The 16,270-nt window shown below is 43.0% G+C and overlaps 1 protein-coding gene across 1 annotated transcript in view; it reads right to left on the bottom strand.

The window, feature by feature from the left end:
- EDIL3 (EGF like repeats and discoidin domains 3) overlaps positions 1 to 16,270 on the bottom strand; it is a 389,385-nt gene that overhangs the window by 274,298 nt on the left and 98,817 nt on the right. Inside the window, exon 2 of the mRNA XM_048849644.2 lies at positions 14,655 to 14,783. Coding sequence (XP_048705601.2) covers positions 14,655 to 14,783 — 129 coding nt within the window. The remainder of the gene's footprint in view (positions 1 to 14,654; positions 14,784 to 16,270) is intronic.

A 16,270-nucleotide genomic window follows, 5' to 3' on the forward strand; every position in this document is an offset into this window, starting at 1 on the left:
GAAGTAGCCCCAGGGGACCAGACTGGTTTTGCTGCCTTAGGGTGAGTCAGCATGTTGTGGCTGGATTCCCCGCTGACCCAGTGGCAGAACACTCCACCACCGTTCAGGCCCTGAGCTGGGAACCAGTGGAGTCAGGTGGGCCTGGGTCCCCCTACTCCCTGAGACCCCAACCCTGGGATGGCAGACTCCCCACTCGAGGTCAAGAGACCTGTGTTTTTTGGCCATCCACCAGAGCAAGGTGTAGTAAGAAGAAGGCCTAAAACATAAGGCCTTGTATTAGAGGCCTGGGCTAAATTCATGGTCAAAACTTGCTAGTATAAAGCAAAGTTAAGTTGTGAGCAAGAGGAAGACCCAGCTCACAGAATCTGGCAAGAACAAGGCTGATATTGCAGAAACACACATTCCTAAGTAGTGCTAGGTATAAGAATATATATGCAAACAAAGGTGGTACCAGAACACCCAGATAAACATATTCCCCAAAGATAACAGGAACACACTGACCCATCCTTAAGGATAAGGTCAGGAACACAGCATGATAAATACAGATGTTTTGATCGAACTTACAGGTACCAGGCAATGGGTGGTGCCCTAATATGTCAGAGAATGGCACCCTGATACATCAAGGGTGATACGTAACTTGTTTGTATTGGTGTATAAAGATGTATCTCAGAGGGAGTATCTTTGTCTAGCCTAGGGGATAGTGGAAGGTCTTGCCACTAACTAAGCTAGTCCATTGCAACTGGCATACATGTGTTGGTGTACCTGTAATCATTGAGCCAGGGCATTAGAACTGTGCTTCGTTGACAATAAACCTGACCAAGTTCCTTCGCTATGAACCGAGGCTGTGGATTTATTAGTCTGCACACCAGGATGCCTGACCATTGGATGCTCTTCCCTGCCTGAGGGCCTGCGCCTCTAGAAACTTTTTTTTTCTGCCCTGACTGCAGACCAGAATCCTAAACTGTTTGGTGCCTTGCCCTGCCTGAGGGCCAGGGCTCCTCGATAGACTATTTATGGCTATTTGCCCAGCCAGGTGGCTGTGGGTTAAAGACTGTTTGTGGCCCAGCCCTGCCCAGATGGCCAGAGTTCCCTTATAGAATTCTAATTATAGACTGTTAATTACTGTCTGCCCCAGCCAGGAGGCTGTGGACCAAAGACTGTTGTGCTTCACCCTGCCCATGGGGCCGGAGCTTTCCCCTATTAGACTGTTACTTGTGGCCTGCCAGCAGTGAGGCGAAGTGGCTTTCCACACCACTCGAGTGTGAGGGATGACTACACAGACATACCCCAGGACTACTAATAGGCACACACACACACACACTGAATCGCAGTGATAAAGTATAATCACGTGACACTACTCCACATGAGATCGCCTCCCATGGGGATGTGCAGTGGTCCCTGTTGAGGAATCTCTCAATGAAAAACAGAGACACTTCATTCAAGAGCAACTTCATTCACCTCATGATCAGTGGTACTGAAGGCGGCTGATACATCCCAAAGAATCTGGATAGACACGTACATCTTCATCGGTTGACACACTGATGGAGCAGTTTTGCAAATACCTTCTCAATGATTTTACCCCAAAATGGTAATTGGAGATCTGAGAATAATTGGAGGGTTTGTCAGCATCAAGAGATGGTTTCTTGAGCAAAGATGACATCTTTTTGTACCGTCCAGGAAGGATGGGAATCTAACTCACAAGTCACAGCCCATACATCGGCCACATAAACAAGGTGTCACAAGCTGAAACTGAAGCAGAGAAGATTCTGTGCTTGTCCCTTCAAGAACTGATTCTGCTATCACGAAGGCAAATTCTGCATCCAGATAATGGGCCCAGTACACCACTGTGTTCCCCCAAATTTACACCAGTGAAACTCCATTGAAACTATTTTCATGCAAGGTGTAACATACACCTCATCCCTTTCCCCGCCAGTTCTACCCCCTCAAACATCAAGAACCACAGTGTGGTCTGCTACATCAGAAGGACCTAACAGAGGGTATGTCTACACTTTGACCTGGGGCTGTGATTCCCAGCTCAAGGAGATACACTCACATTAGCCCTCATGGAGCTAGCATGCTAAAAATAAATGGTAGCTATGGCAGCACAAGTGATGGGAGGGACTAGCTGCCCTCAGTACGTACCTAATATCACTAGTAAGCAACCACTTGTGACAGATAGCCCTTCCTGCTGCTTATGCTTCCATGGCTGCTTTCCATTTTTAACATGCTACTTGACAAGAGTTAGTGAGAGCGTATCCCCCCAAGCTGGGAATTACATCTGCACCTCAAAGAGTAGACATGCCCACAATGTCTGGTTATGGGACCATATGGTAGCCCAAAGGAATTTTTCATGTGGACACTGAAGTCCCACAGAACAATTTGTCTCAGTGATTTTATTGCCACTGTGGAAGGGAAACCCTATTAGCTCAATGGCATAGAGTAGTGGGGGCAGTTTAAAATTTGTTTCTGCTCTGAAATGTGTAAAAATGTAAAAAAAACCAAAAAACAAAAAACTTGTGGATCTTCAAATGTATTCTTGTGTTTATTCAGTCATTTTTGCTTATTTCTTTGACAAATTTCTAATAGTATTGGTCAGAAAACAGAACAATAAAAGTAAATTTTTTCTTTATCAAAATTTTATTTTGACAGACATTTTCTGACTTATGTCACTGTTCTTTACTCCTGTGAGTGCAGTCATCAATGCAACTGCTAAAGAAAAAGAGAGCATGAAAGCAAGCACTGGATTCTATGTGAAAAGCCACCAAAGGCAATGGGATTGCACTGGTGTCACGGAGGGTTTAATTTAGCTTGCTGATGATTCATGAGAAGGAAAGAACCCAGACTGACTCATAGGTCCTAGGTTCAGTTTTCAGAGCTGACAGGTGGCAAAAATATACGGATTTTTTTGTGTGGAAATGACTTAAATTGACATGGGAATCTCTGAAATATGGTAAGCCTGGAATCCCAGGTTGACTTCTTTTTTTTTTTAAATGAAATCACTTATCAGAACAGAATTGCATTTCGAAAACTCCAACACCTCCATCCTTCCTCCCCTAACCCCAGATGATTTTCTGTCCTCTGCCCCTAAACTTACATTATCTTTGTCATGCCATTAACAACTTCTCCCACTTGTTTAATATGGGTGTAGGGGATTTTAAAATATTTTTTCAGTAACAAGATAGATCCTAGCTCTGCACTATTGAGAGTTGATGCACAGGTAAATATATCCTCATCAAGAGCTCTACAGACTATTACAATGCGGCTTTGGAGATTGTTCCCAGCTATACTCTAATATACCTGTTGCTCTTCCGCCATCCCACTCCCTATCACTTTATAATTTTTATTCTTTGCTTATGTTAGCTAAGCATGCACCTCATCCCATACAGATAGCTATCAAATCTAAGATTCTAAAATCAAAATTGAATAATTTAAGTCACACCTTTTCCAAGTCACACCTTCACCTGCTCAGTTACAGTGTTGTTCCTTTTTCCCCACTTATTCCTAGAGCAGCGGTTCCCAAACTGGGGTTTGCGAACCCCTGGGAGTTTGCAGAACATTACAGGAGAGTTGCCCGAAAAATTTCACTAATGGTGGCTAGAGGACCCTGGGCATTGGGGGCAGCACGTGGGACCTGGTTGCAGGGCAGACAGCCTGAGCCCCAGGGAGAATGGGGCAGGGCAGTTGGGGCTGGCAGCCCGAGCCCTGCCCACATCAGCGGGGGAGCCAGCCCGCTGAATCCCAGCACTCTGTGCAGGGCTGGCTGGCTGAGCTCCAGGGAGAGCGGGGCTGGGCAGTTGGGGCTGGCAGCCGAAGCCCTGGCAGTCAGCGGGACCTGCAGCCCGAGCTCAGTGGAGCTCAGTTGACCAGAGCGGTCAATGGGGTCCAGCAGCAGGAGCCCCATGGAGTGAGGAGGAAATTTAAACTTAAATCCCTGAAAATATTCATTTTTTGGGGGGGGGGGGGTTCACGAGATTTCACAATTTAGTGAAAGGGGTTTGCGGGCTGTTAAAGGTTGGGAACCAGTGCCCTAGAATAACATGCAACTTTCTCTCTCCTCAAAACTTTTATGACAACTGAGATGCATAGAGCTTGTTAAAAAGAAAAGGGAAGGAGGATGGGGAGAAATCCACATTATTATTATCATCATCATCATCATTATTATTTTCAAAATTTGAAGCACTCAGGATGTGGTCATTTTGTTCCAGTGGAGTCCAAGTCAGCATCACTTATTCATGTTGAGTAGAACATAGATGAGTTGCCCTACTGAATGATTCACATTAGTAAGTTCATAGATTCCAAGGCCAGAAGAGACCATTGTGATCTTCTCATTTGACCTCCTACCTAACTAGGGCCCTACGAAATTCACAGTCCATTTTGGTCAATTCAATGGTCATAGGATTTTAAAAATCGTAAATTTCATGATTTCAGCTATTTAAATCTCAAATTTCATGGTTTTGTAATTATAGGGGGTTCTGACCCAAAAAGGAGTTGTGTGTGTGTGTGTGTGTGTGTTTGCAAGGCTATTGTAGGGGGAGTTGCGTTACTGCTACCCTTACTTCTGCGCTGCTGGAGGTGGTGGTGGTGCCTTCAGAGCTGGGCAGCTGGAGAGCAGCAGCTGCTGGCTGGGAGCCCAGCTCTGATGGCAGAGCCACTGCCAGCAGCAGTGGAGAAGTAAGGATGGCCTGGTATGCTATTGCTACCTTTACTCCTGCACTGCTCTCTGCCGAGTTAGGCCTTCAGTCAGCAGCCGCCACTCTCTGGACGCCCAGTTCTGAAGGCAGCAGCGCAGAGGTAAGGGTGGCATGGCATGGTATTGCTGCCGTTACTTCTGCACTGCTGCTGGCAGGGTGCTGCCTTCAGAGCTGGGTGCCTGGCCAACAGCCACCGCTCTCTAGTCACTCAGCTCTGCAGGTAGCACAGAAGTAAGGGTGGCAATATCATGACACCCGTAAAATAACCTTACGAACCCCCCCGCAACTCCCTTGTGGGTCAGGAGCCCCAATTTGAGAAACGTTGGTCTCCCCTGTGACATCTGTGTAGTATAGGGTAAAAGCACAGAAAAGACCAGATTTTATGGGGGGAAGACCAGATTTCATGGGCCAGGACATGTTTTTCATGACTGTGAATTTGGTAGGGCACTATGTATAATGCAGGCCATAGAACTTCTCCAAAATAATTCCTAGAGCAGATCTTTTAGAAAAACATCCAATTTTGATTTAGAAATGGTCAGTGATAAATAATCCACCATGACTCACAGTTAATTGTTTCAGTGGTTAATTACCCTCACTGTCAAAAATGTATGGTTTATTTACACCTTATTCCCATCATCGCAAGTGAGGGTTGCAGGTACAAATACTTCATAAATAGGTTTCTTCTTTTCCCCGTCCCAAAGCCCCAATTCCAAATAAATTAATATCTTTCTTCACTTGGTCCCTCAGCTATGTATTGAAGCAGATGATTCTCTCCCATGAAGACTTAAGAATATGTGGCTTCTGAGAAAATTACCCATGAGTTACTGAAATTACTACAAAAAGAAAAGGAGTACTTGTGGCACCTTAGAGACTAACCAATTTATTTGAGCATAAGGTTTCGTGAGCTATAGCTCACTTCATCGGATGCTGTAGCTCACGAAAGCTTATGCTCAAATAAATTGGTTAGTCTCTAAGGTGCCACAAGTACTCCTTTTCTTTTTGCAAATACAGACTAACATGGCTGTTACTCTGAAACCTGAAATTACTACAAAATTCTCTAGATAGTATATTTGGAAACTCCAGCCTAACTTGTAGGGCTGGCTTACCTGACATAAGCATGCCCAAGTTAACACAAGACAAGCCTGAACAAATAATTGCTGAAACAACTAACTTCTGTGAATATGTTTATAGAAAATAAGGAAGGCAGAAACTAAATAAACTAACAATTGTCAGTATGTTTATAACAAACAAGGTAGGTAGAAATAACTGAACTGATAAGTTTGCCTTATGCAATCTTCAAAGCAATTGGTCTTTAATGCAAGAAGTATAGATGTTAGTAGCTAGGAAAGATGTATATAAACTGTGTGATGTGTGACATGAATTGGAATTGTGGTATCACTCTGTACCTAACCTCCTTGTATCTTGGCCTGTCCACCATGGGCAAAGAGCTGTTACTTGACTAATAAAGTAACCTGAGTGACAAGCTGAAATTAAACTGAATTTTTTTTGATCCCAGAGAACTGGATGGATTGTTCTCCCAAAATTGGACGCGGTGTTCAGAATAAGCAGAAAAGGTCTTGGAGGAAATCTCAGCATCACTGATGCTGTGATTTGGATCTGTGTCTGGATTAGGTGACCCAGATCCACTTGTCTGGAACAGGTAACATAGGTTTTGTTATACATAGCTTTACTGGTGATACTCACAACCTAACATTTAAGCAATGGCATTATTAGCTGGGTTTAAATTGAGGAGATTTCTGCTGCATTAGATCAATGGGTTAAGTCCAAGGGAAGGCCCTTTGAATTCCCCAGGGAGGTCTTAGGGGAAAGTTGGTCCAAGTAGAAAAGAAACTCCAACAAATAGGTTTGGATAATAAGTGAAGAAAGAAAGAAAGAAAACTATGTTGTTACAGGGATTAATTTTGGGACTAGGAACCCTGTGTAAGAAAACTAGAGATCGACACTTTAAGTAAGTAAGGTGGAGAAGGTGTGAACTGAAAGAGAAAAAAAATAATTATATAAGGTGCATGCTGAGAAATCCAATGAATCTATAGGAATCTATAGGGCCAATACATAAGGCAGTAGACGTGTTGATGGAATGAGGAGTGACAAAGCTAATATCCTTGGTGTGTAATTTTCCAGCATGGCCAGTGAAAAAGCCAGCAGGTGGGTCAAAACTAACTATAGAAGCATAATCGACAAAAATCTATGGCTCCTATAGTACCAGGTTATCCTGAAATGATTGCTAAAATCTCTCCTAAATGAAGTGGTTTTCAATACTGGCAATTAGTAATGGCTTCTGGATGTTGCCCCTGGTTCCAGAGTGTCAGTATGGAATAGCATTCATGTGGGGAGGAGTGCAGTATGCATGGACCATATTACCCCAGGGGTACAAAGACTCTCCAGTATTTTTCTTGGATAGATGAAACGGAGACCTAAGGACCTTTCTGAGCCTGCAAGGCTCATTCGGAATGATGTATTAGTGCAGTCCCCCACTGAGAAGGAACACAGTTAGGATCTGTCTGAGCCATTCCAGGGCTTGCAGCAGGCAAGGTTAAAGATTAACAGTGGAAAAGCATATTTGGTTCACAGAAAGATTACATTCTTGAGGGCAACAAAGGATGTAGGAGGATCCTGGGAACTACAGGCCAGTCAGCCTCACTTCAGTCCCTGGAAAAATCATGGAGCAGGTCCTCAAAGAATCAATCCTGAAGCACTTGCATGAGAGGAAAGTGATCAGGAACAGTCAGCATGGATTCACCAAGGGAAGGTCATGCCTGACTAATCTAATCGCCTTCTATGATGAGATTACTGGTTCTGTGGATGAAGGGAAAGCAGTGGATGTATTGTTTCTTGACTTTAGCAAAGCTTTTGACACGGTCTCCCACAGTATTCTTGTCAGCAAGTTAAGGAAGTATGGGCTGGATGAATGCACTACAAGGTGGGTAGAAAGCTGGCTAGATTGTCGGGCTCAACGGGTAGTTATCAATGGCTCCATGTCTAGTTGGCAGCCGGTATCAAGTGGAGTGCACCAAGGGTCGGTCCTGGGGCTGGTTTTGTTCAATATCTTCATAAATGATCTGGAGGATGGTGTGGATTGCACTCTCAGCAAATTTGCGGATGATACTAAACTGGGAGGAGTGGTAGATACGCTGGAGGGGAGGGATAGGATACAGAAGGACCTAGACAAATTGGAGGATTGGGCCAAAAGAAATCTGATGAGGTTCAATAAGGATAAGTGCAGGGTCCTGCACTTAGGACGGAAGAACCCAATGCACAGCTACAGACTAGGGACCGAATGGCTAGGCAGCAGTTCTGCGGAAAAGGACCTAGGGGTGACAGTGGACGAGAAGCTGGATATGAGTCAGCAGTGTGCCCTTGTTGCCAAGAAGGCCAATGGCATTTTGGGATGTATAAGTAGGGGCATAGCGAGCAGATCGAGGGACGTGATCGTTCCCCTCTATTCGACATTGGTGAGGCCTCATCTGGAGTACTGTGTCCAGTTTTGGGCCCCACACTTCAAGAAGGATGTGGATAAATTGGAGAGAGTCCAGCGAAGGGCAACAAAAATGATTAGGGGTCTGGAACACATGAGTTATGAGGAGAGGCTGAGGGAGCTGGGATTGTTTAGCCTGCAGAAGAGAAGAATGAGGGGGGATTTGATAGCTGCTTTCAACTACCTGAAAGGGGGTTCCAAAGAGGATGGCTCTAGACTGTTCTCAATGGTAGCAGATGACAGAACGAGGAGTAATGGTCTCAAGCTGCAGTGGGGGAGGTTTAGATTGGATATTAGGAAAAACTTTTTCACTAAGAGGGTGGTGAAACACTGGAATGCGTTACCTAGGGAGGTGGTAGAATCTCCTTCCTTAGAGGTTTTTAAGGTCAGGCTTGACAAAGCCCTGGCTGGGATGATTTAACTGGGAATTGGTCCTGCTTCGAGCAGGGGGCTGGACTAGATGACCTTCTGGGGTCCCTTCCAACCCTTATATTCTATGATTCTATGATTCTATGTAGTATTGATCATCATAGAGAGGAATTAATTTCTAAATTACTAATCCCTCTTGATAAGTGAGCATTACAGCTATTTTTGGGAATCACCAGATTTGGTAGGGGATTTTCCCCACATCATGTGGAAGCTACTAGTCCTTTGTGTTAGTTCGTGAGGGCCCCCCATTGGGATCGGCAGGAAGAGCATACTGAAGTAGTGGTAAAACTGAAACAGCTTTTGGGGAGTGCTCCAGTGTTGGAAAGTCCAACTGAAAGTAAACCGTTCTTTATGTATCCTGCAGTAACTCCAGTTGGCACAGGGGTGGTGGGTCACACAGAAATATGGAAATCAGGATCAACCAGTAGCATTTGCTTCCTGACTATTGCAAAGTGTGGAACCTCAAAAAAAAAAATGGATGGGAGAAAATTGTGTTGACTGTGTACTGGGCACTCATTAAAAACAAATATCAGCCGGAGGACAGAAGCTGTTCATTGCTAGTTACCACACCTCCCTCAAGATCACAGCTGGAGGGAAAAATATCAGCTGGATAAAGTTAGCGTTGGATTCTGGTGTTGCAGGAAGAAAATGTGGAGGCAATATGGCTAAAAGAACGAAAGGAATGGGTGGCAGGGATCTGCATAGAAGGAATGCCCCATGAATGTGAAGTTAGCTCAGCTAGCACTTGGCAACTAATCTTTAAAGAACTAAATGGTTAACAAGGTTAGAGAGGAGGAGATTTGGTATACTGATGGCAGTAGCCATTATGTAAAGGGATAAAGGAAAGGAGGCTGGATAGCAGCAAAGCTGAGAGATGAAGTAATTGTAAATACTTTGCTGTATAATTGTGGGAATAAGCCAGCTCAGTATGCAGAATGAGCAGCTGTTGTTAGAGTACTGATGGAAGAAAAAGGGTCCTGCTCTAAGCTTACCATAGTCTTGAAGTTGGATTGGGTGTTCAGGGGAGCTGTGTTGATTCTGGCCTGGTGGGCTCAGAACAAGTATTGTGCTATGGATGAAGGAGAAATCAAGTTCACTGCTACATTGCAAATGCTGGATAATATGACTAAACATTTTGAAAAAGAGCAGATATGGTAAAAATCTGAGCACACAGAAAGAAAGGGCTATTCATAAAAGGAAATCAGGCAGCAGATTTAGCAGCCAAAGACACAGTGGTAACCACATCGTCCTGTCTGTTGGAAACTTGGTTAGAAGTCATTCCACTGGCAGCTATCACCCGGAGCCAGCAGCAATCGTTACAAACTAAGCCAGAGCAATTGCAGAGCATCCTTAGAGTTAGGTCCACTATGAAAGCAAGTTCAAAGCCTGGGAATAAAGGTGGATGGCCAGGAGTTAGTAATAAAGAAGGGACTCTTGTGTGTAAAGTCAGAAGATGGTTTAGTATGGGTAGTACAAAGGGATTTGAGGAAGGATTTCTTAGCATGAGTACATGAATCAACTATGGGTGGTCACCCTAAATACGAAGCTACCCAGGAAACACTGGCAAAAACAGGATGGTGGCCCAGGAATAGGATTTGAATGGGCATCTTAATTCCTATCTTCTTTGTTCTAGATATGATCCAGCAAATAGAAAATGCAGAGGGGCACTCATGGAACAGGCTCCCAGGGAACCCTAGAAACTAAAGGATCCAAACAGATTACATTGGGGAACTACCCCTAACCCACCAAGGGGACAAATATGTACTAGTTGTAGTGACTCATTCTCACATTGGGTGGAGGCATTCCCAACTTAAAAATATGACTCAATTGACAACAGCTAAACACCTGGTGTATAATTTGTTCAGTTGGTGGGGGGTTCCTAAGGCAACTGATTCAGATAATGGTAGAGGATTTGTTGGATCAGTGGTTAAAGTATGGACATAAGAAAGGCCATACTGGGTCAGGCCAAAGGTCCACTTAGCCCAGTATCCTATCTTCCAAGAGTGGCCAATGCCAGGTGCCCCAGAGTGAATGAATAGAACAGGTAATCATCAAGTGATCTATCCCCTGTCACCCATTCCCAGCTTCTGGCAAACAGAGGCTAGGGACACCAGCGCACTGATAGGCATTGATCAGAAATTCCACATTGCTTATCATTCCAAAGCAGCGGGGCAAATAGAAAGAATGAATTTAACCGTTAAAACTGAACTCATGAAAGCACTAAATATCACAGGTAGTAATTGGGCTTAGCATGTATCAGAGCTGGAGAATGAAGATCTATGGGATTTTCCCTTTATGAGGCTTAATGGAAAGACCAATGATACTGTGGGAGAATATGATTAACCCTGTACGAGGCCATATGGCTACAGTAGTTTTGTCAGAGTCCTGAGTATAGGACTTGCAGAAGCAGATTTTGCCATTGCAAAAAAGTGTGCACAAGACCTAGGTGTGGTTTGATGCCAAAGGGGACCAGACCAAACATCATATAGGCTCCAAAGTCATCATACAGGATCAGGCCACATACCACCTATTCCTGAAGGCGAAGTAGCACAGCCCATACTTTGTGCTGGATCAACTTGGCCCCTTGGTGTACTTATTGGAGTTGGGAAATAGAGGACAGAGTTGGGTCAATGAGAGTCAGTTTACAGCCTACTAAAGTAGATAAAGAAAGAAGCAAGACATGGTTACTTGCAGCACATTTGTAACTAAATTTGTAAAGCATTTAATTTAGGGGATAGAAGAGATAAAGCAGGGGAAAGGGTTTAGATTTTTAAACAGAACACTGATTTGGAAAAGGGAATTTGTAATATTGGGGAAGAAAAATTGTAATTTGCAAGACTAGAAGGTCCTGGGCACCACATGAAAATAATAATAGGATTGTTCCAACCATGACTGTTATTCCCAGATGGACAGGGAGTCCTAGAGAATTAGTGTATGTTAACAGTATGGGTACTATTGAGAATGGAACACATATACAACACTCTCAAAGTGTTAAGTTGGTAACAAGGGATGGTGTAGAGATAAACATCACACGTTGTCAAAGAATCTAACTATAGTGGGTATGTTTATAGTACACAAAGTTGGCGGAAACAACCTGAACTGATAAGCTTACCATATGCAATCTGCAAAGCAATTGGTCTTTACATACAAGAAGTATAGATGTTAGTAGCCAGGAAAGATGTGTAGTGTGTGACATGAATTAGAATTGTGGTATCACCCTGTACCTAAACTCCCTGTATCTGGGCCTGGCTAGAGAGAACAAAGAGCTGTTTCATGCCTAATAAAATAACTGAAGTGACACGCTGGAGTCTGAGGGTTTTTTCGGATCCCAGAAAACTGGATGAAGTGTTCTCCCAGAACTGGACAAGGTGTTCTGGATAAGCAGAGTGGAAAGCGGGGAATCGCAGCACAACTCAGCCAACATCATTATAACATACGAACAACAAAAATAACGATTTGCCTTACTGCCTTCATGCACGCAGTGTAATTGTACAGGACAAAAAAAGTATTAAATGTCAGCTGCACTAATGTATTGTAGTCTAGCTAGTGTATAAATGTTTATAACTACTTGAATTAAAAAAGGGTTTTCTACCAATCACTATCTCTGGATTTCAAATGAAAAACTTAGCATTATTTCTGCATATGCAACATGATTATTCCATCTTTCCAAATGCTTTACTTGTTTGTACTTTATTTTACCTACTAATGTGGACCTTATAGAATTGTTTAAAGTTCTCAGTAAAAAAAAATAATTGTAAGTTATACTGCACATTATTACAATATGCTTTCATCTCAGATTCACTCACAATTGGCTTCTTCCCAGTTCTGTACAACGCAATTTCTTACACAATAAGTCCATAAACTTACTGCAAAAAACCTATGCCAAGGCTATTCTAGGGTTGCATAAGCTATTGCTTAATGAGCTAAATTCTGCCCAGGCCAGCACAGATTTACTAGTGAGGAAAGGTAAGTACTTAGGGAGCCTCTTTCTACCACTTGTTCACCTGTGCACCGAGCCAGAAAAAGGCTGTTACTTGTACTCAAGTGCTAGGGGACAGCCAATGATCATATCTGATGACATTTCATAGCCACAGGAAAGCACATAACACAGGAAAGCATGTCCAGGGGCCCACTCTGGGTACAGCAGTATTAGTGTCTGGAAGGAGATGCTGTGTGGAGCATATCTTCTATATCTTTTCAAGGCAGTAGTAAAAGTCACTGCATCAACAAGCAAAATGGAACAAAATAGGTTACAGGTTTTTTCTTTAGTGCCATAAAATCTGGAATTTCAATAGGCTGATGAACAACCCTAAAATTGGATGATATTAAAACATTAATATTCAGCAGTAGAATAATTAGTCTCATAAGCATGTTAAGGAAATATAGTAAAGGAGGTATTAAAAGACTCAAGAACATTACTCCTGGAGAATAACTAGAAACTAAATAATATTAAACTGACTTCAACAGTTACCGAATATATCTAATAAATACATAAGACATTCAGGATCAAACCAGGCAGCAGAGAAATTTCCTGGGACATTCCACCAAGAAGTGGCATCTTAAACACAGATCCAGTGATCTGCAGCCCAAGTCCTGTCTGCCAAGGGGCCCAGGGCCAAACAGAACGTAAAGCCACAGAACCATGTGCAGGTCCTCACTACTAATGAAGAGTGGGTCCAAGAGAAATAGGAGGCTGGGATTTGGCTGGCAGTGAGGTGTGGGCCCAGCCGCTGTGTTTGAATGTAGCATGTTACAGTGTTATGTGATACAGGTGTGATGTGTAACACCCCCATAATGCTACGCTATAATCAAACACAAATCAGTCATCAGTAGGAAAGCAAACCATGTGAAAGACCAAACATCAGGAGAACTGGGACCACCATAGAGTCACAGCTTAAAAAAAACAGCAGCAGGACTTCTGGTCCTCTAATATGAGGGAAGAAAAGAGCATCCTCATCTCCACTATAAATCAACGCTGCTGATAATCACCTCTTCTATCCTTCCCTGGAATCTCCTACCTCTCGAATCCAACACTGATTGCACTTACACATACATTTGTGTACTGAGCTCTCTGTTTCATAGATATCTGTTCCATTCCTTCTTTTCTGTTCTTTAATTCTCTTTCATTCATCTATTTGCATGTCATGTATCACTGTTAAAGGCAGAAGACAGGTACCCTAACTAACTGATTGCATCTGATTATATAGGATCGTCAGTTCCTTTCTATTTGTGTTTCAGAGTAAGTTATAAACTCAACCTCCACCAGCCCAGGTTCAAAACTTTTCCAATTCAGTATGAGATAATGGAATTTGTAGCTATGTGTCTCTACTCAACTCTATCATCTTCCTGTGTCCCCCTTCACCAAAACAATCTTCTGATGAGACACTGAAGGCTGGTTCATTAGACCCACCAGTTGTATTTTCAGTCACTTAGATGCATCCATTTATCGCAAATTGTCACACCACTACACACTTCTAATTTGTTCTTGTATAATGGTTAACTATTATATCCAAACCAAAGGGTCTGTTACTGTGAAATGCAAACAAATGCAAAATAGGCCTTATTCTGTTTTCTCAGATGCTGATTTTAGATCCATGTTACTCAGTTGTAGTCACTCTCTATTTACAAAAGCGTGAGTTCAGAATCAGGCCACATTGGCTTATCAAGCAATTGAGCTTTGCAGCCCTCATTAAAATAAATAAAATCACTGAAATTAGCAGCAGGTATCTGAACGAATTGGATTGCTGTGACCTTTACAAGATAGGTAAAATTTCTGGCAAACTGACAAAATAAATAAAATAAAACACTGAACTTTGCTGCATAGTTTTTCTTTTCAGATATAATTTAGAGATAATTAGGGAACAAAGAAACAATCAAAGAAAATATTAATTCAGATACCACAAACATTAGACACAAGGATAAAGAACCAATAACGAACAAGGCAATGACACAAAATGCAAAGGACACACCACTATTTGGATAATCATGGACTAATGGAATACTTAGACAGTTATTGCCATCTTTTATGTTGCACTTACCAACCTCCACAACACTAGAACAGTTGGGGTCTGTGAAGCCACTAGGACATTCACATGAAAAGAAGTCATCAGCCAACCCAGATAAACAGATGCCACCATTTTCACAGGGGTTGGAATCACACACATCTCCTGTGAATTAAAGAAAAAGATTCTCAGTCTTTCATACAGGCCCCCCAAAAACTCCTTACATGATAACTTTAGTACAGTTAGATTATTGACAACCAAGAATAGACCAGCATAATGGCTCCAGATTCCCTTGAAAACCAAACACCTTCAGACCTACAAATCTACCATAGGCTCAATTTTACATTTATTTAAAGAGACTCACATTTGTCCCAAGATTTTGATTTTGTACATAGAAGCTTTTACCAACAATAAAGACAAATAAGTTTCCATTTAAAAAAACAACAACACATCATAGGAAACTGTCTTGATACTGTCAGACATTACCTTGCAGTTGCAACACAAACCTTGAATCACTGAAAACAAAAATCTGATAATAATCAACAGAAGTGAAAGTTAATTGTGTGGTTGAAAAGATCCTGCCCATTCCCACTTTCCCTTTGAAGCCACTGAGTGTACATCATCTCTGCAGAATTAACTCAAGCTCTTTTTGGGTGTTGCATTTACCTGGCTCTACTCCACATACACAACTCTCCCATGAAGTTTAGTGGTGCTTTCAATCCTGGCTAGCTGGCTTATCTGGGTATATAGGCTAAAACCAGGTCAAGGCTTTCCCACGAGCTGGCAACCTGCCCACTTTGCAGCGAGAATGTAAACTACGCAAGTTCTAATAGTCCTCCAGTGCCTTCCCACAATTCCCCCTTTATTCCCCAAAGGGCAAACAAGTTGTCCCAAAATTCACTGGGAAAGAGTTGTAATGTGGTTCATTTGATCACATTACAAAGAGCCATGGGATATGCCTAGTGACATTGTGGTGGGATGGGTTTCCACTCTGGTCAGAGAGGGGTTAAAATGCTCATCTGGGCACAATGAGCCCCAATCCGGTGCACCTGTGAGGCCTCTCAAACCTTGAGAGGGGCGACTCCTTAAGAGGAAGGATCTAAACCCGGTGCACAGTGGCTCTCAGAGGGAAGTGGAGCTAGAGTGCCTTAGCCCCACAGAGCTAGGGCATGCTCACCAGGAAAGCTGAGGAAGGGCCTATACTGCTTGGACTCTCTGAAGAGGTAAAAGGACTGTCTTTATTTTGTCTTTTTCTAGTGCCCAGCATGCTCAACCTGGTCCCCTTGGACACATGGAGGATTAGGAACCTAGCTTCCCGTCACAGAGACTATTTAGTTTTTGCCTTCCAGGGAATTGTGGGGTGAACCTGGATTGTTTTGTGAGCTGCAGGATTATTTTGTTGCCTTTTTTGTTTTGGACTGCTGTTATGGCCAGAAGGGAGATCCACTGCCCTAAGACTTACAGGTGGAAGGCCATACCCCACACTGGTGCTCCAGTGACATCTACATACAGGGAGGGATGTCTGAAATGAGAGAGGTGCCCCCCATCATCCCAAGGAGGCACTCTATGGATACAACCTATGGCAGAAACACATGGATGGGCACAGCACTGGTGAGGATATAGTAACTCGGGTATGGATTTATGTCCAGGCT

This window comes from Caretta caretta, chromosome 5 (assembly GCF_965140235.1).
Source record: "Caretta caretta isolate rCarCar2 chromosome 5, rCarCar1.hap1, whole genome shotgun sequence".
NCBI lineage: Eukaryota > Metazoa > Chordata > Testudines > Cheloniidae > Caretta > Caretta caretta.